The sequence below is a fragment of the Rhincodon typus genome, chromosome 8 (assembly GCF_021869965.1).
Source record: "Rhincodon typus isolate 14 chromosome 8, sRhiTyp1.1, whole genome shotgun sequence".
NCBI lineage: Eukaryota > Metazoa > Chordata > Chondrichthyes > Orectolobiformes > Rhincodontidae > Rhincodon > Rhincodon typus.
Genome location: NC_063339.1, coordinates 74,254,933 through 74,278,798, shown reverse-complemented (window position 1 = coordinate 74,278,798; position 23,866 = coordinate 74,254,933). Strand labels below are relative to the sequence as shown.

The window sequence follows — 23,866 nt, the reverse complement described above, 5'->3', positions numbered from 1 at the left end:
ATACTCCCCCTACTTTCACAATTTGAAATAAACGCCAATGTTTCACTTGAATTCCCCATTATCCACTGAACATGGCAGATAGCTATTGAGATTTTTATGCACAAGGACTCCCAAATTCCTGTGTTGTAGGATCTGCAGTCTCTCTCAATTTAGACAATATTGATTTCTTCTGTTTTGCCAGCCAAAGTGCACATCCTCATATTTTCTCACATTGTATTCCATCCACAAATTTCTGCCCACATGCTTAAGTTGTCTATCCCACTGCAGATTCCTCGTGTCATTCTCACCATTTGCCTTCCCACCTAATGTTGTCATCCACAAAACTTGGCTTTAGAACATTGTCCTCATCGAAGGCATGTATTGTAAATAATTGCAGTCTGAGCACAGATTCCTGTATGTATCCATTGGCTACAGGTTGCCATTCTGAAAACATCCCAACTCCTACTGCCCTAACTCCCAAATGCATTTCTGAAGAAGGGTCCAGACTCGAGACGTCAGCTTTCCTGCTCCTCTGCTGCTGTCTGGCCTGCTGGGTTCATCCAGCTCCACACCTTGTTACCTCCGTCTTCTATTAGTTAGCCAATCCTCTTTCCATATTAATATACTACCTCCAACAGCATGGGCTCTTACTAAAGTGCAGCACCTTATTAAATGCATTCGGAAAGTCAAAATATCCATTGCTTCTCCAATATCTAGCTTGCTCATACTTCCTTAAAGAATTTGAATAAATTTGTCAGGAATGATTCCTCTTTATGAAGGCTGCTGACTCTGCTTGCTCATATTTTGTATTTCTAAAAACTGTACAATTATATTCTTTATAATAGAATCTAACATTTTCCCCAATCATAGACATTATGTTAACTGGCCTAGTCACCTGCTTTTGTCTGCTTTTCTTTTCAAATGAAGAAGGTATTACATTGGCAGCTTTCCAATCCTCTGGGACTTTTCCAGAATCTAAGGACCTTTGGAGAATTATGACCATTGCATCCACTGCCACTGTAGCTACATCGTTTAATATCCTAGGACAAATCAAATCAGGTCCAAACAACTTATCAGTCATTAGCCCCATTAGTTTCCCTTGCACTTTTTCCTCTTGTGATAGTTGCATTTATTCCCTCTCCTCCTTTTTCCCCATGGTTATTTAGTAATTTAGAAATTCTACAGGGTAATTATTTGTCACTGTTACTGGCCACACATTTATATTATTCACATTGAGAACTGAACTGGCCCAGTATACACAAATAATAGTGACAATTAAATTACACGCCTTGGTAGTGTTTCCTATCCACAAAAGGGACTTGCAAGAATTCTAGCTACCCCATTGCTGATAAAAGCACAAAATGAACGAATGCTGAAATTTTTAAGAACTCAACAATCCGAATGTACACTTCTGGAAGACCTTACATGATTTTCAGCTGCTCACCTCAGAGGGCTTCGGTGAACTAGCAGGAGTCGACAACACCGAACTAACACTGGCTTTAGTAGAGTCATGTCCCTTTGGACTTAGTGGAGACGGTGGTTGGGATGACGGGGGGCATTTGCTGCTATGATAGGATTCCAGATGAGGGGCAGTGTAGACTGGCTCAGGATCTACCTCGCCCTCCTGCCGAATCCACAGAGGATATGGTCGCATAGGTTGCTCTGGTTCAGGAATTGCTGCAGGGAAAAGAAACAAAAAAAAACTGAAGGTAGTATTTCACCTATACTACCTCACTGGTTGAAGTATTGATACTGATTTTGATGTTATAGGAATTACATTCAGCCTGTTGCAAATTACTTCTTCAATACACCAGTGGACTGACATCACACCAGTAATTACATAGAATACAACAGATCCTATGGTCATAGTCTGCTATTTTATGTTGGTTTTGATTCCCCTGTTGCACCAATCCCATACCCCAGAACATTCTTGGAATTATGCATTTTTAAAAAAAAAGAACTTCTGTATCTTTTAAGTATAATATATACAGCTTTCTGATGGTCATTGTTAATGTTATTTTCCTTCCTTTTGTGAAGGCAAACCTAGTATATAGTTCAAAGACTTTACCACCTTGAAAAGCTGATTTAGCATCTTATGACTATGCAAAAAGTTCAATACTGAAATAATTTTTTAACAATTATCTTATCGCAGTTAAAATCAAAAATAGCTATTATTTATAATGTACAAAACAGTGCTATGAATAACATTCATTTTGCCCATCAGCATTTAACTAATAAGTTTAATGGGTATTTATAAAACATGAGCCAGGATACCACTCAACATATTTAATGAGAGGAAAAAACGTAGAAAGGAAGAATATTCATAACAATGGCAGTCTCTCCAGGGCATGGAGGCATTCTCAGTGCACTGGAGGAACTCTTGGCTCTTCCTCAAATAATGTCAAGAAATCTTTAATGTTCACCTTCACGATTAGAAAAGGAAAGATGAGACATTAGTTTAACATCTCAAAAGACAGCACTTCCAACAATGCAGCATTTTCAGTACTTCAGTGAAGTGACAAACTAGATCAGCAGCATATAGAAGCCACCACAGCCCCACAGGACCATAGCGCTAGACTGTCATTAGAGACAGATGATTGTTGGTGAGTATAACCCAAGAGTCACTATGCCCTCATGTGAGGGTTTAGGTTGAGAAGGCAGGACTTTCATGCTGCCCTCTGCCAGTACAGGAATTTAACCTAACAGTCAAATCTGGACTAAGGGTTAAATCTGGCCAAGGAGCTCCTTCAACAGATCATATTCCCTTTGTTCTTCACACATTTGTGCACAATGTAGACGACCAGCCTCATTCAGGACATTTCTAAGACCTCCTGCTCCATGAAGTATGTTAATTTAGAATTTTTCACTAATCAGGAAGTAGTTTTTAACTAGTCTTAACTTCTACACAGTTATTAAACTGCATCCTAATCACTAGGAAACAGTAAGGAATGCAGAGTCAATAAACATGGAGCTGGATAAACACAGGTTGAACAGCATCAGAGGAGCAGGAAAAGTCAACGTTTCAAAAGGGTTTTGACCTGAAACATTGACTTTCCTGCTCCTCTGATGCTGTCTGGCCTGCTGTTCATCCAGCTCCATGTTTATTGCATCCTAATCACTACAGCAAACACTAACCATATTCAGCCACTTTTTTCTTTTTCCTCTTTCTGGTTCTTGGTTTCCACTCATCATCATCTGCTAGCGCATCGTAGAATATTAGATCTTCCCGCAGTGCCTTGCTGAGTTGCCTCCTGCGTCTCCCAAAAGTCTTCAGCACCAACATCTCACGTTTTGGACACTTACAGTTGAACATGCACTCTGGCTTGCGACAATGTGTGGGAGGCTCTTTCATCTGTGACAGGCTAGAACAGATGCAGCCCAAGCGGCAGAACTCATTCTTACATATTGGTGCCCGCTTAGGTATCACTCGATGTTTTCTTGTTTGAAGCTTTCCCTAAGAGACGGTGAGAGAAATATGCAATTTTTATGTTGGATTGGGTTAGTCATACATCTTACACCGTTCACCTTAACTTAAGTAGTATAAAATCCAATGTAAAAGAAATGTTACCAAACTCCCTACAGACAGGAAAGCAATGTGCTTAAGAGTTCCATGTTTTGTCTGCCTTGAGATATTGGCTCAGCCGAAGAAAATACCAGTGCTGTCTCCTGCAACACTGCTTCTCGTGCTAGGCCCACAATCCCAAAACCCTTCAACCAGTCTGCACAAGTCCCTGACTGGCTTTCAATTAAAATATTTAAGTGGCATCCACTTTCTACAATGTTCACCTTAAGAGTTAGTTGGTCAGTGGAGGAAAAAAAATCAACAGCAGTGGTACTTGTAAAATAACAGACTGGCTTGTGCAAATGTAACTTGGAAGACTATTAATTGGAAAGCATAAAGTGACCAGAAAGCAGAAAACCACAAGAAATTGGGTCTGGATTTTCACCTTTGAAGTGTGTCGTGTGAGTCAGGAAATACCCAGCTTTGCACACCTGCCTCAGAAGGAAGTAGCTCCAGAGTAGCTTTTTATTGCCTGGGCAGGGGGAGGCAAACAGTAGGCTAGCCAGTTAATCTGGGAAAGAGGTTGGAGACAGTTACAGGGCCTGTTGAATATTGGAATGCATTGTTTAAAAGGCTTGCTTCAGAGCTATGGAACTCTAGACCTCATATATTCCCCATGCCTCATCCATGCCAGCTGATGCCTGCCCCAACAACCTCCATGCCCCTCCATCTCTTCCTTCATTGTCCCTCATATATTGCTATGGAACATCCATGTCTACTAACCCACAATACACTGTATCATAGTAATGAACCCTATACTGACAACAGGATATGTAAAAAGAAGTCTTTAGAAAAATCAAAATTTTGACTTTCATTAAAATAACTCCTTTTAGTACATGCCAGTAAAATGGTCAATCATCCAGACAGTCTCAAGTATCAATGCAAAAACTGCAAGTGCTTCAAACCTCTATCTTGAATACATAAACAGAGCAATTGACAAAAGAGAAACTGTTTAACTTGGGTTCATCTTTTTCAACAGACTAATGGATTTTGGGCTCTGAGCCAATGCATAATGAATCTTGGTGAAGAGCCCAGACATCCAGTAGACAAAGTGGACATAGGGGCATGAGGAACATCTTTTGAATGTACTGTTCAAAAGATTCTCTCAAATAGACTTTGGTTCATGACAACTCCAAAATGGCATCAACCATGAAAAGTTGGCCCAACTCCAAGATAATTGAAGAGAATAAGGACACGCCTATCCCCACAATGCAGCCACAGGTTGGCAGGAAAGCAACTTGCTATGTGGCCCAAATCAGCCCGCACACAAAAGGCCCTTTTGAAAGTCAGAAACCCTGAGAATGGAAATCCATGAATCCTGGAATTCGGACATGCCACCCATCTTAAGAGAGTTCCCAGGCTATCCAAAATCAGCGAAAAAAATCAAGATCTAGATGTTGAGACAGCTAAAAGATTAAAATATCCCTCTTGATGATGCCTTCAGGAGGAACTGGAGTCTAAAGGAATTACTGAACCTAATAAGGCCGCAAAACTTGCAAGTACATACTCGCATGTATCCTGTGGGAAACAGTAACCTTTCAAAGGCCACATAATTTCACCTTGCTCAGAAGTCTATTCTTTGGTATGTTCAGGTTGAGCTACTGTGAAAATAAGTACAGTCCATAACTAACAATCTATAATTAAGATACGATAAAGCATAGCAGAGGGTGGCTTGCTTCAACAAAACCACACTTGTAATTTATTAGCGCTTGAAAGCGTATTAAGATATTATCTGTTTTTGTTCCAAATGCACTTAACTTTAATCAACAACATTTATTACGGGTACACTGCAATTTCTAATTAAAAATGGAAGGTCAATCTCAGCAAGCTTTGAATTCTTTTAGTCCCTTGTCAACACATTTCACCAGTTTCTTTTCTTTAATATAAAGTGGAACTGGTACCTGTGCAGTGAGTAGAGTTAAGAGAGATGCCTCTGCTCGTTCTTCTGTAATATAAGTCCGTGACTTCCCATCCCAGAGGGCACTATTCTCCAGATCCATTAACTTCTTCTGCTTTTTGGACAGTCCCGGAGGTCTCATGCGCGTAGAACATGTTTTAGTAGATGGGCTGCTTGTTTTTGGTGTTGATTTTGTACTGCTTGAAGATTTCTGCTCTTTGCTGGCTGCATTAGATCGCATTACTTTTCCATTCTGTTCGCAGGCTTTGGAAACTGAGCCAACTGAAATGGGCTGTGGGGAAACCATAGCTTGACTACTTGAGCGAGACTGTCCAGGGGCAGCTTCAGATGTCCGGTGTTTTAATACACTATCCAATGTTCGGACGTAACTGGAGCTTTTGGTGGGCATCTGATAAACAACTTTTGATACTTTGTTTATGCACAGATCAGCTCGTTGTTTGATGATTTTCTCTTCATTTTCCAGGTATTCATCCAGTTTATCACTTAAGAAGGCAGAACGATTTTTCACAGTGTTTTCTAAACTGGAAGCTGGAACAAACACCAAAAGACAAAGGATCAGTTCATTTATTACTGTTTGAGTCCAAAGAAATTTTCATTGATGGAAGCAGCATAGTTCCCCCTCCTCCCCACAAGCCTAATGGCAGGTATGCAAATTCTTTAATATACCTCCTGCCACACACTGAACAAAGTTGCTTTGGGAAAGCTAGCTTTGAACTTGCATGGCAAAATTTAAATGAATTAAAAAAACAATAGGCAGCCTAACTTGCTACCATGTATCTGCAGGCACTCTGCTTAAGGGATGTACTCACACGATCTGCTAAAAGAAAAAGACCAGATTAAACACTGCATTTCTTCCTTGATACCAAATCCAACTGTTATGTCCATATAGTGAGATACATTTTCCACCTGGATATATCCCCAGCACCTGACTGAAGACTTGAGAACCCCCCTTATATTGCACATCAGTTTGACGCAATCACTAGGTCCCAAAGAACATCAGGCAACTCACTGTGGAAGAGTAACAGGTGGCTGGGTCAAGTACTGCAATGACCAATAGCTAAAGTAAGGATAAAGGCATCTAGGTTGACAGGCTGCAGAAGAGAAAAAACATAAATGCAGGCTTTCAGGCATGGGAGAAATTTAGCAAATTCAGGATGGGATGGGAATTGGGGGTCAGGTAATACAGTGGCTAGCAGCAGCTTCTGTTCTTTGAAGTGGGGTTAGAAGAATCACTTTGGGGATGGCTTTCAATTTTGTTGTCTGGGTGTAAAATGTGCTTCAAACAAATTGTTTACTCCTCACAAATTTGCATTGATTTTTTATTTACTAATTTCAACTAAGTGAAAAGAAAAATCATGTGGCTTCTATGCGAGATGAGTAATCAGTCCAATTAGTTGCCAGTTGAAAGTTAGCCCCATGAACTTTTTCAGACACAAGAACGCTCTAATTTAAGAACTTACTTGCTTCTGTCTGTTTGGAAACAGATGTCCCAGACTGCTGTGCAAGTTTTTGTTTCCAACCCTTCAGCTTTGTAAAATCATTTGTTTTTCCTGTTCTGGAAACAAATGGAATTTCTTCTTCTGCTGAATGTTCATTAAGAAAAACACACGTTAAAAGGAGACCACAGCAACTGTAACTGTAAAAAAAAAGTCTCATCTAAAATTAGTGGCTATTGTTGATGTACAAATTTGACTTGAGAATACAGAGAAAATTAATAAGGCCTCATTCCTGATCACATTTCTGTTTACTTTAAGAATCCAGATTTATAGTTAGTCTGAAAAAATAAAGTATCTTCCCGAGAAATACATTCTGCTTACGAAAGTGGAAAGGGAAGAATAATTTATTTCTGTGGACCTTTTCTTTAAAAAAAATAGAAGTGATCTGAACAGGGTAAAGATATGAAATGTTAATCTAAGGCTGAGTCAACTCTCAAACATTGAGTTAGAGCACAGCTCGAAAGGACTGAGGGTGAACAGCTATTCTGTGAATTGCTGAACTAAGTGGCTGTTCCTATTTCATATTGTCCTTCTGTTCCAATTTATCCATTTTTGTTGAAGTTACATCTTACACTGTTGCCACATGTAGGGCACTTAAAGTCTTGATGTAACACATTTAAGAAAGCACAGCTTTTATTACATCTTGTACGGCACTATCGAATGGCATGCCCAAAACTGAGGGTAGGGAAGGGTGCCAAAGATAAATTGTTAGGCAAAAGGAGGACTTAACCAGAACAAAAAAGGGAATTATAATGTTTTATCTACTACGAAAAATATTACACGAGTTATGGTCAGATTTACATATATCAGCACAGGTGAGCAGGCCTTAAATATCTAACAGTTTGACTCAAAAAGCCAACATGAGCCTCACCCTTTAACTGCAGCCCTCCAAATTTTATGGCCTCAGTTTGATATGTCCTCACAACATGTAAATGAAAGACAAGATGTGTTGGCAGCAGGATTATTTTAAGTTATCAGAAAAGTCAATACTAGCATAGCTCCTTTCCAATTTAGTTGCAGTGCTTTCATTGAAAATAAAGCTCTGGTTTAAATGGACATGTTACCAAGTTTCATTCCATATTCTCACAAGCACTATTGTTTGCTTTGTCATAAAACTCTGAAATCCACTCAACTGTTAAGCACTTAAGCCAATATTGAAAAGGCATTTAGCATTCTAATCTCTAATGTCAATTCAAAAAAATGCTCTGGTCTACTAATCAATGCTTTAACATTTAAATTAACAGTTTGAATTCAGTCTTGTCTCTGAATTTTAAATTAAAATCTTCAGAAAAAATTATTTCAAATCTTCACAGTCATTGACAAAAACAAAGTTCAGTCCAATCCCAATGACAACGTTAATACTGATATGGAACAGAATATAGGCCCAATAAATGAAATCAAACATTTTTATTTAATACAGGACAGGTCATGCTTCACTAAACTGGCTGTTTGCTCACCTGGAGAACTCTGGTCAGTTTGTCTGGAAGGTGAGCATTCTAAATCATCTCTCCAATCAGGTTTAGTGAATCCTGCTGATGGAGGCAGTAATACAACTCCCAAATGTTTCAAGTTCAGGCTGACCTTTGACATCAGGGAACTCGGCTTAACACCAGCTATGGGGGGAAAAAACATTCATTTAAATCAGACCTAAAGCCTTACAAAAACAAACAAAATCGGTTTCTTTTAACAGAATTTAAAGCTGTAACATAAAAATGATCACATGAAAAAAACAAAAATCGAAAAAATCATACTGGAAATCAAGCAAACTGGATATATCTCGAATCACTTTTTACCATCTACTTCACAATGTTTCACTGACCATCAGATTGGCTCAAACTTTCATGCATTGTCACACGTCACAGTCACCTGCTTTAAGTGATGGGTGCATTATAACTCTGGAGTCTAAATGTGTTAAGTCCTCAATTAGCTTCTCTTCCAGTCTTTCAATTTTCTCCTCATCACTTTCCTGGGGAACTGCTAGAATGGAAAGTAACATGACATTTTCAAAAAGCATGGTGAATACAGACAGGAAAAAGAATCAGAAAATAGATTGGACTCAAATCCCAATTTGACTTACCCACTAAAATCAATTCAATCAACCCACACACTCCCAAACAGGATACTCAACAAAACTTGATCCAAGAAGGAATCTTTCATACTCCAAAGTAATATGCAAAATTTGACTCTAAACTGGAATATCAACATCCTACTAAATAACACATTTGAAAAGAAAGCTATTTGAACAATTGGTTTGAAAAGAGACTGAAGATTATAGGGACAAATATATAGTTATATAATTAAACGTGTGAAATTAACCTTGAAAATGTTTTATAATTAAGCCAAATTGGTCTGATGTTTCATGCAGAATCCAAAGTTAGGTATGTATTTTACTGACCAGTTTCATTTACCATTGTAGCACAGAAGAAGTTCAACAGACGTTCACAATACATTTTCACAGAATATTCATGACTGGGTAAAGACTGATTATGCAATCCCGAGAAGAAATCTGACTGCTGAACTAAATGGCCTTTCCTATCCCATGCTGTCATTTTTTGCCCATTTATCCATCTTTCCGAGGAATGAATTACATCTTATACTACTGCCACATTTACGGCACTGAAAGCCTTTATTAATTGTCGAAACAAAGTCTTCACAACATCTCAAATTCTGTTGCACACAGTCTCCCAGAACATTTAAAAAACCACAGAAATTGCTGGATAAATTCAGATAAAGCAGAGTCAACACTTCTCCAACAAATTTGGTTTTTGTTTCAGATTTCCAGCATCTGCAGTTCTTGGTTTTATTTTAGTGTTTAACTCATTGCCACACCTCCTCCAGATATGCCTATATTGAAGAAAGTCAGAAGTCACACAATAACAGGTTAGAGTCCAACAGGTTTATCTGAAATCACACACTTTCACAGTGTAGCCCCTTTGACGGGTGAAGTGAAACCTTCACTAGTGTCATGTGACTTCTGACTTTGTCCACCCCAGTCCAGCACCAGCACCTCCACATCATCCCTTGAAGAAGTTCTGCTCCTCTCGCCAACACAATTTCTGTTTTAATCTTTCTTCCTGTCTACCACCGTTACTTTTATTGTCACTCGTAACGTTTGCCAAACCATTGTCACTCGTAATGTTTGCCAAACCATTGTCACCCACTTCTGGTCTCCATTGTCAGTGTTTCTCCTTCCCTGGCATATCATTATCCATCTCTTTGTTTGCCTAACTGTTGTTCTCTTTCTCTGGGCTCCATCTTCACTGTCATGTACTCCTTTACACCCAAAGCATAGTTTTAGCTTATATACCACCTTTTTCCGAGGTGCTACTAGTTTAAATGAAGGGCCCCAACACCTGAAACTTTGACTTTGCTTTCTCTCCACAGATGCTGCCAGACCTGCTGAGTGGTTAATTTTTTTTTGTTCTCTCCCAGTACATTGCTTTGGGTCAGTTAGTTGGAAACTTGCAGTTTAATTTCCTCATTTCTATTACTGAATTTAGAAACTGTCACATCGTTCTCAACTGAAGCAAAAGCAAGTTTCTGGTAAAACAGAACTTGACTAAATACCAGAGAAACTTAAACTCCAAATCAGATTAATTTGGCTACTAGCATCATAGCTCAGCACACACAATAAGAGAGAATTTTTATGATTAATACCTGTCTGATGGATGGCATCACTTGAGTTCTCCGGTACTTGCTCAACCAGGTGGGACTGAAGGGCATCCTGTACAAATATTGATCAATATATTTAAATGATATCATAACAAACAATTCAGAATTAAATACAAACATATGACATTTTAAACAAGACTAAAAAAGTTAAGAAATTCAAAAGTGTGGATTGGTTGCAAAATAAACAGCTGTAACTGAATCACTTCTTACACAAGCCTAATCCAACAGTTTTGTTTGAGCTCTGAAAGTCCATGTCTGAAGCAAATGCCCCACTGTCAAGTTCCCTCGCTTCCTCCTACTAAATCATCGCTTAGTTGCCAATGCTCATTCAACCTACCTCCTATCCAAATTGGCATTACTATTATAATAGTCCAAATTCTGAGAAACAAAGTGAAAAAGGCAAAGACAAATTTATTTTGTTTAAAAAAAAACTTGCATTTATATAGGTTCTTTCACAATCTCAGGAAGTCAAAAAGTGCTTTACATCTGTAGTACTTCTGAAGCATAATCATTGCTGCAATATCAGAAACATAACACCCAATTTGTACGCAGCAAGTTCCAGCAAAAATAAATTACAAATGACCAGTTAAGATTTTTTGAAAGTGGTTCAATTATAAACACTGGCCCCAAAAAATGAACAAAATCAAGGAGAACTTGATCTTCTGCGGAATCTTTTCACCTCAGAAGTCAGATGGGACCTCCACAATACCACTCAAAACCTGAAGGAATAGGACTCCATGTAAATCTTTGGTAATGCTTAACATTTACCTTTCTTTATTAAAAATTCACCTCCACATGAACAAACAAGCCCCAACTGTTTTCTGGTGCTGCTTAGTGTGTATGTAGTGTACTGGTACTGCAACTTCACACACTTATGGATTTAAATACTGAAGCTTTTACCGCAAGGTTGATGTAGTAAACTTTGGCAGAAGCAGGGTAGCTCAGGCAACATTCGTGATTTCCATGTTTAATTGCATATTTGTGAACACCAGAAGGCTATGTCCAATTTATTCCTTAATAACAACAAGCGCTGTTAACTTCACTGTTATTTTTACTACAACATCTGGACCATTATCTTGTACAACAAAGCTCACAAACAAAAAAGAAGTAAATTTAGCAATATGCCACTCCCAACAGAAGGGATGGATTTTCATTACCAAGGTGGGAAGCTCTTGAGCCAGGACATTTACCAACCTGCCACTGGAGAATGTCACAACCTTCAGTCCAAGGGGGCAGGGCTCATGCGAGATAAAAGTCAGGGACACCGACCCAAGAAGCAGAGTGTAGGCAACCATGGGGTGGCTGAATACTAAAAATATGCTGGCTAGAAGTCCACAAGAGATCTCTGGGAATGATGCTGATGGAGCGTAATTTGCATAAATGTGAGGTATTGCATTTTGGTAAAACAAATAAGGACACAACTTATACAGTTAATGGTAGGGCCTTGGGTAGTGTTGTCAAACAGACAGACCTAGGGGTTCAGGTACACAGTTCTTTGAAAGTCGCATCACAGGTAGTTAAAAAGGCATTTAGCATGCTTGCTTTCATTGCTCAGACCATTCAGTGCAGGAGTTGGGATGTCACATTGAGGTTGTACAGGACGTTGGTAAGACCACTTTTAGGATTACTGTGTAAAGTTCTGGTCGGCCTTCTATAGGAAGGATATTATTAAACTGGAGGGAGTTCAGAAAAGATTTATCAGGATGTTGCCAGAACTGGAGGGTTTGAGCTATAAGGATAGGCTTGGGGGAACAAGGTGTAGAGCTGGATGAACACAGCATGCCAAGCAGCACCAGAGGAGCAGGTAAGCTGACGTTTCGTGTCTGGACCCTTTTTCAGAAAAGGATAAGCTGGAACTTTTTTCACTGGAGCATAGAAGGTTGAGGGTGACTTATAAAATTTTATGAAATCAGGAGGGGCACAGATAAGGTGAATAGCAACTGTCTTTTCCGTAGGGTGGGAGAGCTCAAAACTAGGGAGTATATTTTCTAAGGTGAGGGGGAAAAGATTTAAAAGGGACCTGAGGCGCAACATTTTCACAGAGGGTGGTTCGCGTGTGAAATGAACTGCCAGAGGAAGTGGTAGATGCAGGTACAGTTACAATATTTAAAAGGCACTTGGATAGGTACATGATTAGGAAAGGTTTAAAGAAGATTTGGGCCAAATGCAAGCAAGTGGGATTAATTTAGTTTGAGAAACTTGGTCAGCATGGATGAAGGATTTGTTTCCATGTTGTATGACTATGTTCTGTGCACTGTAGCAAAACTTCACTACCGTTGTATTCCATCGTTTTTGCAATCAAGGCCAACCTTCCATTTACCTTCCTAATCACCCGCCGCACCTTCAGGTTAATGTGTTACAATTCAGGCACAAGGATACCCAGGATCCATCTTTACGGCATCATTCTGCAGACTCGTCGTTTAATGACATTCTGCTTTCCTATTCCAGGAAAAGTGGGCCTCCTCATATTTCCCTACATTATACTCCATTTATCAAATGTTTGCACACTTGTTTTATATATCTATGGCTTTTTGAAGAGTTTTGCATAGGAAAACAAGTTAATATCTATCTTTGTATAGACATCAAATTTGGCCACAATTGGACAACAAACCTTGTTTCTGAATTAGGACAATTTCTCTAAAATGGTAACACATATTCATTTCCAATTTTGATCATTGATTACTTAATCACATACAAAGCTTGAATAAACAGGCAACATGAGATACTTAAATACAGAATTAAACTGGGGACAGAATTTCAGGGACCCAAACCTACAGATGCAAAATCATAATCGTTGACCAATAATTTTCTGACAAGCCAGGTACTGCATCCCAGACCTCCACTGGTGGCATTTGCTTTGATTCAAGGATTTATTCCAAATAGTTATTGAATATTTTGGACACAAATAAATTTATGATGCCAATTAAAAATGCAAAAGAAATTGTTCATTTAGTTGTAATGAACGCAAAAGTAGTCAGGTGACAGAGGAGGCTCGAGCAGTCCTGCCTCCTAGGCACATTGCTTTAACCACTTACTCAGGTGTTTGCTGTGGTTCAGCTGAAACACCCAAGTTCCATTCCAGAGATTTCAGCATAAAGTCTAGGCTGACACTCCAATGCAGCACTTTCAGATGAGTTAATAAATAAAAAGTCAACCCTCTTGAGCAGGTATAAGCAATCCCCTGATAGCATCTGAATAACAGCAAGTGATTTCTTTTTGATGATCTGACCTATAGTTATCCCTCAAACATCATCAATAAAACTGACTAGCCTACAAATTGCTACACACTATTTTCTTGGGTAAGGGGGTCACAATGCATGGACTGACTGAGGTTTAAGTAGGTAGCACGGCAAGTTTGTGCTCATTTACCAGACTAAACTGTGGGGCCAAGAGGCCCTAGCAATACCCCCCATCCCCTCCGCTACTGGCTACCCCAGGACTCAGTTAGGAGCTAAGTAATGGTTGCAACAAGCATATGAATAAGTTTTGCTGAAGAGGACTCCAATAAGTACCACTTTAGGGTTACGATTAGGGATGACATACAGCAGAACGTGAACAGCATACACACTAAGTAGCGGGGTGCACTGGTTACCATGCCAGACAGCCTTCTGTCACTGTAGTAGAAGTCCAGCTTCAAGACTGAAGATTGGTTAGCTAGCAGGAAATACTGTAGGCATAAATGGGTTTTGATGGTTGGCAAGATGTGACGAGAGGATGTGCCACAAGAATCAGTGCTTGGGCCTTAACGTTTTCCAATTTCAATAAATGACTGGAAGAAGTTGGCAAAGGTATGGTTGCTAAATTTTATAAGGAATATATCTTTTTATCTTTTTTTTAAAAGCTGGAGGCTGAATTTTAAAACGAGTGTTTTAAACGGCTGCAGTTTTGAAAGCAAGTAACCTGACACCAATGGCAAGTATCGGAAACAATTGTTTAAGTATTAAAGTTGAGCTGTAGATGATTGGCATCCACTGTGTGATTGGTTCTCACGTAAATGAACGACTTGGAGTTGTGAACAAGTTACAGAGAAGGAGCAAGAGAACGATGTTCAGTCCTTCCCAGCTCAGGAGCGGTCTCTGTTCTCTGCAGTCAAAATTCACTGGAAACCTGAAAAATAAAGTATCTTTCCTGCAACAGCTGCTGTAAGCTGTGATTTTTAGCTGATAAGTCAGGGACTCTTGTTTTGTAAGGAAACCAGCCTCTTGTGTCTGTTACCAATCATTGGAAGCATCTGAGATCGGATAGGAAGCAGAAGCAATGAAGATTTGGGTGTAAAATTGCTAAATAATACAGGTGAAGGAAAGTACCAGGGTCTATACAACATTGAAGACATGACACAGGAAACAGCAAAGGATTTCTTGCAGTTAACAGAGTTGTTGCTGGCAGTCTTAAAGGAAATTTCAAAACCAAGCTTGATTGACTTGGCAGGTAAACTGGAGGTAGCACTGCTTGACAAAGCTAAAATGGTAGAGATAAATGATGTGTAGCATGTTACTTGGGTTTAGAGGAAATACAGTGAACTGTCAGAATCAAGTGATATTCAGTTACAACTGAAGCAGCTTGAGCATGAGGAAAGAAGTAAGAAACCAGATGGCTGGAAAAGATAAAGAAAGGAAGATGGAATGAAGAAAACAGGATACAGAATTGAGAATACCGGATTAGAAGTTCAAGTGCAAGGTAAAGTGAGGAAGCATGATTAAAGCTTAAAATGGCACAGCTGAAACAGGAGATGGCAGGTATGGACGTAGCCTCTGGTGGAGAGAAACTGAGCTATTATTTGAAGTCTAGTAAGGAAACATTTATATTTGCACAGGCTCTACGAAAATTTGAGGCAAAAGATGTGGATACATTATTCAGGTCATTTGAGAAAACGGGTAGGCAAATGAATTTGGTAGAAAAGGACTGGACATTGCTTACGTGACTAAGTTGACAAGATAAAGCACAGGAAATTTATGCTTCACTGTCGGAAGCGGTTTCTCAGGATAATGATCCAATGAAGAAGACTACATTGACTTCACACAAGTTAGTGCCAGAGGCATTTAGGCAAAGGTTCTGGAATTTATGAATGCAACCTGATCAAATCTATATTGAATTTGAAAGGGTTAGACAGTGATTTTGACAGAAGGATAAAAGCATTATAAAGAACTACATATAAAGCTCCTAGAGACACTACCCTCTTAGAGGTATATTAAAAATACTACCATCTGTAGTAACTCACGTTGAGGACCGAAAGGTCGCAACTGCTAGACAGGCAATATAATGGCTTATGATTATGAACTAATCCATAAAAATGAAGTTTTCAAATTTGAAAGGGATAGGGAATGGGAGACAATTTGATTAAGATATCTTGACAGGGTGTCTGTGGAAAGAATGTTTACTTCTGGAAAAATCCAGAACTAGGGAAAATTATTTTTAAACATTAGGTCAAGACATTTAAGACACAGATAATATTTTTTCCCCCAAGAGGGTCACAACTTTCTTCCTCAAATGGTGGTGGTGGAAGAGTCTGAATTACTTTAAAGCAGAGATAGATAGATTCTTGATAAGCAAGGGGGTGAAGGGTTATTGGGGAGGTTAAGCAGGACCATGGAGCTACCAGATCAGCCATGATCTTACTGAAGCGGAGCAGGCCTCGGGGGCTGAGAGGGGTACTTCCCCTAACGTTATATTCAGATTGAAACATGAGAAAGTTAAACACAACAGCTCTAAAAGGAACTCAAAAAAACAGTAGTAGGAGAACAGTAGGGAACAGATGAACTCTGGAGTTTAAAAAAAACTTGGAACATTGGTGAGCTATCTCATTGATATTTATCTTAAAAACTTCTCTTCAGATGAATTGAGCTCAAATTAAAATAGGTTTGTGTGTAGTGATCTGTTAGAAACAATAACAGAGAACAACTATATTGTGGATTGTAAGGCGTTAAACTGCTCCAAGTGAAATATGGACTCATACCAAATCAACATTTTATACAGTCAGAGATGTACAGCACGGAAACAGACCCTTTGGTCTAACTCGTCCATGCCAACCAGATATCCAACATCAATCTAGACCCATTTGACCCATGTCCCTTTAAAACTTCCCATTCACATACCCATCTAGACGATTTTAAATGCTGCAATTGTACCAGCCTCCACTACCTCCTCCGGCAACTCATTCCACATACGCACCACCCTCTGTGTGAAAAATTCCCCCTCAGGTCCGTTTTAAATCTTTTCCCTCTCACCTTTACCGGTGCCCTCTAATTTTGGACTCCCCTTTTCAGGGGGAAAAGACCTTGGCTATTCACCCTATCCGTGCCTGTCATGATTTTACAAGCCTCTATAATGTCACCCCTCAGCCTCCGACGCTCCAGGGAAAATAGTCCCAGTCTATTCAGCCTTTCCCTATAGCTCAAACCCTCCAATTCAGGCAACATCCTTGTAAATCTTTTCTGAACGCTTTCAATTTTCACAACATACTTCCTACAGCAGGGAGATCAGAATTGAATGCAGTATTCTAAAAGTGGCCTAGCCAGTGTCCTATACAGCTACAACATGCACTGCCCTATTTTTATTGGCAAACATTGTGTAAATAGTTTTCTAGTTTGATATGAATCTGTCACACTGCTGGATGGATCATTTTCACCCTTAATTAGGCGTAGTTAAGTTGAGTAAACATCATACCCCCTCAGTGCACATTTAATGATCAGTCTTTCTGATAACATTGACTAAAATTTCCCAAACTATGGGTGTTCCAAAGGTGATCATTAGCTTTGAATAATCAAAATTATAAATATCTAAGTATTCATACAAAATACAAAAATGTCCACTTATTAACTGTTTTGTCAATATACCTAGGAAATGACATATTTTAACCATGAGCACAAATTTTTTGATGAAACACATGCCTATGGATAACACCCTTACCTGAGATGCGTATGACACAAAGGTAACTCCCTCTACATCATCCAGGTCTGGACTGACATCACAGAATACTTCTTCCTGTTCCAGATGTTCAGAGGAATCCTGAGAAACAGGTGCTGCAGAGACAGTACAGGCAGCTTTTGCAGACTGCCGCAACCTTTTTGATCGACTCCGTCTATAAGCTTTGGCTGCAAGATGCTGTTGTTTTGTTACACATGGAGACTTCGAGCTGGAGTGTAGCATAGGTATCTCTTTAATACTATCAGTTGTGCCATCTGGAGGTCTCCAGATACCTGAACTGATGGCTTTAGTTGATAAACGTGTTGACTTTGAATAAATTGGTGAATCCTCAGGACAATTGTCCACCTTTCTTGCAGGGCTCCAAATCCTAGAACTCGTAGTCTTTTCAGTGTGTTTGATGTTGCAAAATCTAGAATCTTCACTACAGGCCTTTTGGGATGGAGTTGTATTAGAAGCAATTGAGCTATGTGACACTGTAGAGGTATTCCTTTTCTTCTTAGTTCTTCCAGACACAGACTCAGAGTCATTCTCTTTATATGGCAATGAGTCAACATTTTCTGGCTTAGATTTTTCAGCAGAACTGGGTAAGCGAGTAGGTTTTTCGACTGAACTTAGAGAGCGGACAGCACGAGGAGCCCAGTTTCTCCGACAAGGAGAGAGGAATTTTTGAGGCAGGTCAGATAGTTTTATAGTACCCTTAGTAATGGTGCAAGGCTCCAGGCAAACGACTGGCATTTTGCCACTTTCCATTCGCAGCATTTTGGCTTTAGCTACCCCTTCAGAGCTACTCAACGGCCGCTTGGTAGCCCCGGTAATTGTATCCACTTCACTTACACCGTTTTTATTGGTAGTTTTATTAGCTAACTCACAATTAGCTCCATCAAGCTGTCCCCCTGAAGCTGGAGTGCTCTGGTTAGAAGAAGAATCTAAATAATCTTCCTCCTCTTTCTTGCATTTCAGCCCAGCATTATCAAGATTCTCTCTGTTTGCTGCATGGTAGTACTCATCATCATCTGGTGGCTCTTCTTTGATAATGATATTGAAAGATTCTTCCTGGTCTTCAGATGATGTAATACTGAACGGATGAGTAGAATACACATTAGGGAGTTGTTTTAAGATGCTGGAGAATAAAGAAAATATAAAGAAAGTTCAATTCATACCAAATACAGAATATCCTCAAAAATCTAACATATCAATGTACAACGTGATATGGACAGTGGAATCGTTCTGGAATGATATGAACAATGATGGGAAAGGTGGGGAAATACAGTATGAATGAAAAAAAGTCATATTCTCAACAATCAAGATTTTTTTTCCCAGTTTTCTCCTCAACCCTAAATGGCAACTTCAGAATCTCACCATTAAGTGGCACCTGTCTTATTTCCACACAATAGCATCTCATTAGAGCCCCAACTTGACTTATTTACCTGCAACTTCCAATTCTGTTCTTTCCCCAAGAAACTAGATAACACAAATTTTCAAAACACAAGTTGGAGTGGGCACCTGGCAGCTGCAGATCATTGCTTAATGCGAAAGTTACAATATTTATTATGAGAATTTTTCTGCAGAAAATTGCATGTCACAATATATTTTCAGATTTAACCCAGTGGTGTCTCCAACTTAGTCTAGCTACAATCTTCCCTTTCATACTATTTTCACAAGAAATTTGCGGACTCAGATTGTTAGTTCTCTTTAAAAATTGTTATTGTCATCTCCATCACTGCCCCAATTTCTCTTATTCAGCCTCTCAGAAGCTGTAGTCATATTACATCTCCAATTCCATAACATCTTCCTGCTTTTTTCCCCTCAGTCTCACTTACTTGGCCTTGCCCTACGTGTCTCCTGCGCAGGGCTGACCTTTCCCTGGGATACCTCTTGCTTTTCAACTTTTCATTATGCATCCCTGCCTCAAACTTCCCTCACCATCTTATTCTTCCCAAATCTACGCAGCATTGTTTTTTACCTCACCCCATCTCCCACTATTTTCTTCAGAGGTCTTGTTGTGGCTCTGCAGGACATTGGTTAGGCCACATTTGGAATGCTGTGTGCAGTTCTGGTCTCCCTGCTTTAGGAAGGTTGTTGTGAAACTGGAAAGGGTTCAGAAAAGATTTACAAGGATGTTGCCAGGATTGGAGGGTTTGACCTATAGGAAGAGACTGAATAAGCTGGGGATATTTTCCCTGGAGTATTGGAGGCTGAGGGGTGACCTTTGATGTTTATAAAATCATAAGGGGAACGGATAGGGTAATTGGACAAGGTCTTTACCCCAGGGTGGGTGGAAGGGTCCAAAACTAGAGGGCATAGGTTTAAGGTGAGAGGGGAAAGATTTAAAAGGGACATAAGGGGCAACTTTTTTCACATAGAAGGTGCGTACATGGAATAAGCTGCCAGAACAACATTTAAAAAGCATCTGGATGCGTATATGAACACAAAGGGTTTACAGGGATATGGGCCAAATGCTGGCAAATGGACTATACTAATTTAGAATATCTGGTCGGCATGGACGAGTTGGCCTGAAGGGTCTGTTTCTGTGCTGTACATCTCTAGGACTCTATGACATGTTAGTTTTTCAATTCTTCATTTGGTTCTCCTTTCAACTTTGCAATACAGCCTGTACTCCCACAAAAATAAATCTTCTGCCAGGCTTGCGTTCATTCCATCCTTCAGTTAGCATTCCAGTGCAATATACAAGGCCAGTTCCCAAAATGAAGGAGGCTTCTATTCTCTTCACTGCTTTCTAGCACAAAGGTTCTATGCAGTGTGATCTATTTATAATGCCATTATGTAGAGGGGGGGAGGAGGGGGAGGGGTGGATGGGGAGGATGGAGCCTGCAAGGACTATGTGGGGAGGGGAGCTGGCATACATGTTCAGCAGGTAATAGGAAAAGGTAAATAAAAATGTTGGCCTTTATTTCAAAGAGACCGGAGTATAAAAATATAGCGGTCTGGCTAAAACTACACAAAGCACTAGTCAGACCACAGGTGGAATACTGTTCACAGTTCTGGTCCACTTATCTAAGGTAAGATGTACTGCATTAGGATCACTAGGTTGATCTTGGGTGTGGAGGGACTGTCTTGAGGAAAGGTTGAGTAGATTGGGACTGCACTCGGTGGAGTTTAGAAAAGGGAGTAGTGAACTTCATTAATCAAAGAAGATTCTTAGGGGACTTGACAGGGTAGATATGGAAAAGTTGCTCCCTACTTGTGGGGCAGTCGAGGACCAGAAGGCAACATTGTCCTAAATGAGCCACTTCTTCTGTGAAGACAAGGAGGATATTTTTCGGATAGCGACGAACCTGTGGAACTTTTCACAACAGAAGGCTGTAGACACTGGATAATTATGTACATTCCAGGCTGTGATAGACAGATTGTTAATCATAAAGGGAATCAAAGATTAAGGGGAAAAGGTAGAAAAGGGGAGTTGAAGACCAGATTAGCCATGATCTTATTGAATAGCAGAGCAGCTGCAATGGGCTGAATGGCATACATCTACTCTTACGTCTTATGGTCTAACTGCTTTAAGAATGTCCATTAGTTCGAATTCTAGAGCACATAGCTCCCATTCAGGGACTGAGGGAGCGAGTGAGTTTGATGTTGAAACATTCCAATCCTGGTCAAGTGATAAAGCAATGGGTTAAAATTTGAGCAGAATGATAGTCCCAGCAGTGGAAGATTTGAAGTGAAGAAATTTCTTGTTAGAATCCTAACTGATCATCCTCTTATCCCAAGAATGTATTGTCTACACACCCCTATCTGGGAAAACAACCTTTCAGTGTCTACCCCTAATGTCATGATCCTCCAGAATCTTCTATGTTTCAATGAAATCAACTTGAATTCTTTTAAACTCCATTGAATATAGACACAAAGTACTCAGCCTCTCAAAACCAATATATCAAACAATGTAGAAGCAAATTACAGCAGATGCTGGAATCCGTACTGAAAACTTGGGAGATAACAGCGGGTCACATAGCATTCATGGAGAGAGCGTAAGGTAACGTCTCGAGTGCTCTGAAGAAGAGTCATCTAGGCTCGAAAGGTTAGCTTTCTCTCTCTCTCCATAGATGCTGCCTGACCGACTGTGATCTCCAGCATTTGTTTCCAATTATGGCATATCTTTATGGTATTCCCTCTAATATAAGTATATCTGGAGTCCAAAACTATGCACAGTACTCTAAGTGTGGGTCTCAAAGTTTGACACTATTGACCAAAATCTTAATTCCTGTATTCAAACCTCCTTACAGCAAAGGATATCACGCCATTTGTCTTCCCAGCTGCTTGCATTATCTGCATGGTAACCACATGTATATCTTGCACAAGTTCATCCTCGTGAACATCAACTTTTCCCAAGTTTCAGGGCTTTTAAACAAAAATATTCTGCTTTTATATGCTTATCACCAAAATGAACACTTTTGCACTTCTGCACATTATACTCCATCTGCTACCTTGTTGTTCACCAATCTACCTTGTCTGTGTAATCTTTGTAACCTCTTGTCCTCCTCACTGCTTACATTCCCACAACTTAGATACATTACTCTCAATTTGTTAAGGTTGCAGCAAGTGAAGAGCAGTCTGAAGAAGTGTTGCACAAAAAACTAACTCGTGGCTTAAGATAGATTGCTGGATCCCACAGATTAAGGATTAAGATTCAAAAGAACAATGAGGGAGTACCAGAGTGGGAGATAAACAAAAGGAGGGGTGGAAGCTGAAAAGACAGTCCACATCCTCAAGATAATCCTTTGACGGCTGAAGTACAAATTGAGGTTGGGCGGGGTGGATTGAGGAGGAAGTATTGCGGGAATCAGAAAAAAAAAGTGATCACAGGAGGCCAGTGAGAACAGAACAGAAAGCTAGACAAAAGCACAGTACTGTGGATATTAGAAATCTGAAATAAAGCCAGAAAATACTGAATAGGTTAGAGGACAGGGAAGAGGAACTAACAAGACATAGTAGGAACTGCAGATGCTGGAGAATCCGAGACAACAAGGTGCAGAGCTGGATGAACACAGCAGGCCAAGCAGCATCATAGGAGCAGAAAGGCCCTTCATAAGGGTCTAGGCCCGAAATGTCAGCCTTTCTGCTCCTAGGAACTAACAAGGGCTGGTGGCACTTAATTAGAAGAGGCTATGGTGAGACAAAGAAACAAAGGATGCATCTAGAGGAGATATGAATACAGAATAACTATTTTCTGAAACCAAAAGTAGTGAAAAACAAGAGCAAAATTTATTCCGTAATGAAAATTGAAATAAAATTGAGAGATGTTAAAGTCTGAAAATGTTGAGCTATAAAGTGCCTAACTGAAAGATGAGATGCTGTTCCACAAGCTTACATTGAACTTCATTGGAAAACAGCAAATGTTTGAGGTCAGAGAAGCTCATATGACAGCAAGGCAGAAAATTAAAACAGTAAACGATGAGAACTCAGCGAGGATCCTACAGCATTCTAAGCTGCCTGAAACACCCTAAACAGCATGAAAATGGAGGACGAAGAATGCAAGTGATAGGCCCAGAATGTTCATAATGGCATTAAACTATGTAAAACAAACAACCTCCAGTGTCTACATATGCATATGGATTCTGCTTCTCCACAGGGTGCAATGATGTAGTCTTCATAAATACAATCAAGATAGATTTGCTGGTTTGTCATGAACCTTTCACACCATTCTCAAAGAAACCATTGAAAATTCTAAACATTGTTGTTTGAGATGGAGCTGAATCTTTAAACAGTATACCCAGCCATAATTTATGAACACTTTTTCTAACCCTCCCTCCCAAACTAAAAGTGTAAAAGTAGAATGCCATTATTTGTCCAGAAGTCTTTAAACATTTTCAATGTTTGATATTTCACATCCACTTTAATCCCATATGTCCAATCTTTACTTTCTTTCCTTGTAAAATTAATAAATCAAATTGATATATAGTTTCTCATTTGCTTTATGAATTATTGAATCTGATTGGCTGCTCAACTTACTTGATGATGCTACACTGTTCCCTTATTTTAACCTCATATCGAAATTCAAATTGGAATATGGGCAAGTCAACACTCGTGACCCCTCTAAACCTTTGTAGATAGTTTTCTTCAAGGACAGTAGTGACTACCATGCCTTCACCACTGACTGCAAAATCTGATCCACAGTCTGGATTCAGAAAATTAGATCCTGAAGTGAACAAACAGAGGAGTGTTCCAATCGGCAGTTTTCTGATTTTCTGATGGGCACACAAAGAAGAATTGTAATAATTCATTTTCATACCATCTCCCATTCGGAGAAGAACACCAAAAGCAGAATGATAGGAGCTCTTGAAGTGGCAGATATCAAAT

At 39.6% G+C, this 23,866-nt stretch overlaps 1 protein-coding gene across 4 annotated transcripts in view; it reads right to left on the bottom strand.

Annotated features, from left to right (window-relative positions):
* The window catches only part of mgaa (MAX dimerization protein MGA a), an 85,818-nt gene that overhangs the window by 48,909 nt on the left and 13,043 nt on the right, over positions 1–23,866 (bottom strand). For 3 of the 4 annotated variants that reach the window (XM_020514676.2, XM_048599988.1, XM_048599986.1), the window contains exons 3-10: positions 17,534–18,671; positions 10,613–10,679; positions 8,822–8,932; positions 8,413–8,568; positions 6,920–7,042; positions 5,443–5,987; positions 3,115–3,433; positions 1,424–1,656 (exon numbers count right to left, since the gene is read on the bottom strand). In XM_020514676.2, coding sequence (XP_020370265.2) covers positions 1,424–1,656; positions 3,115–3,433; positions 5,443–5,987; positions 6,920–7,042; positions 8,413–8,568; positions 8,822–8,932; positions 10,613–10,679; positions 17,534–18,671 — 2,692 coding nt within the window. The remainder of the gene's footprint in view (positions 1–1,423; positions 1,657–3,114; positions 3,434–5,442; positions 5,988–6,919; positions 7,043–8,412; positions 8,569–8,821; positions 8,933–10,612; positions 10,680–17,533; positions 18,672–23,866) is intronic. The other variant, XM_048599987.1, reaches the window with a different exon arrangement.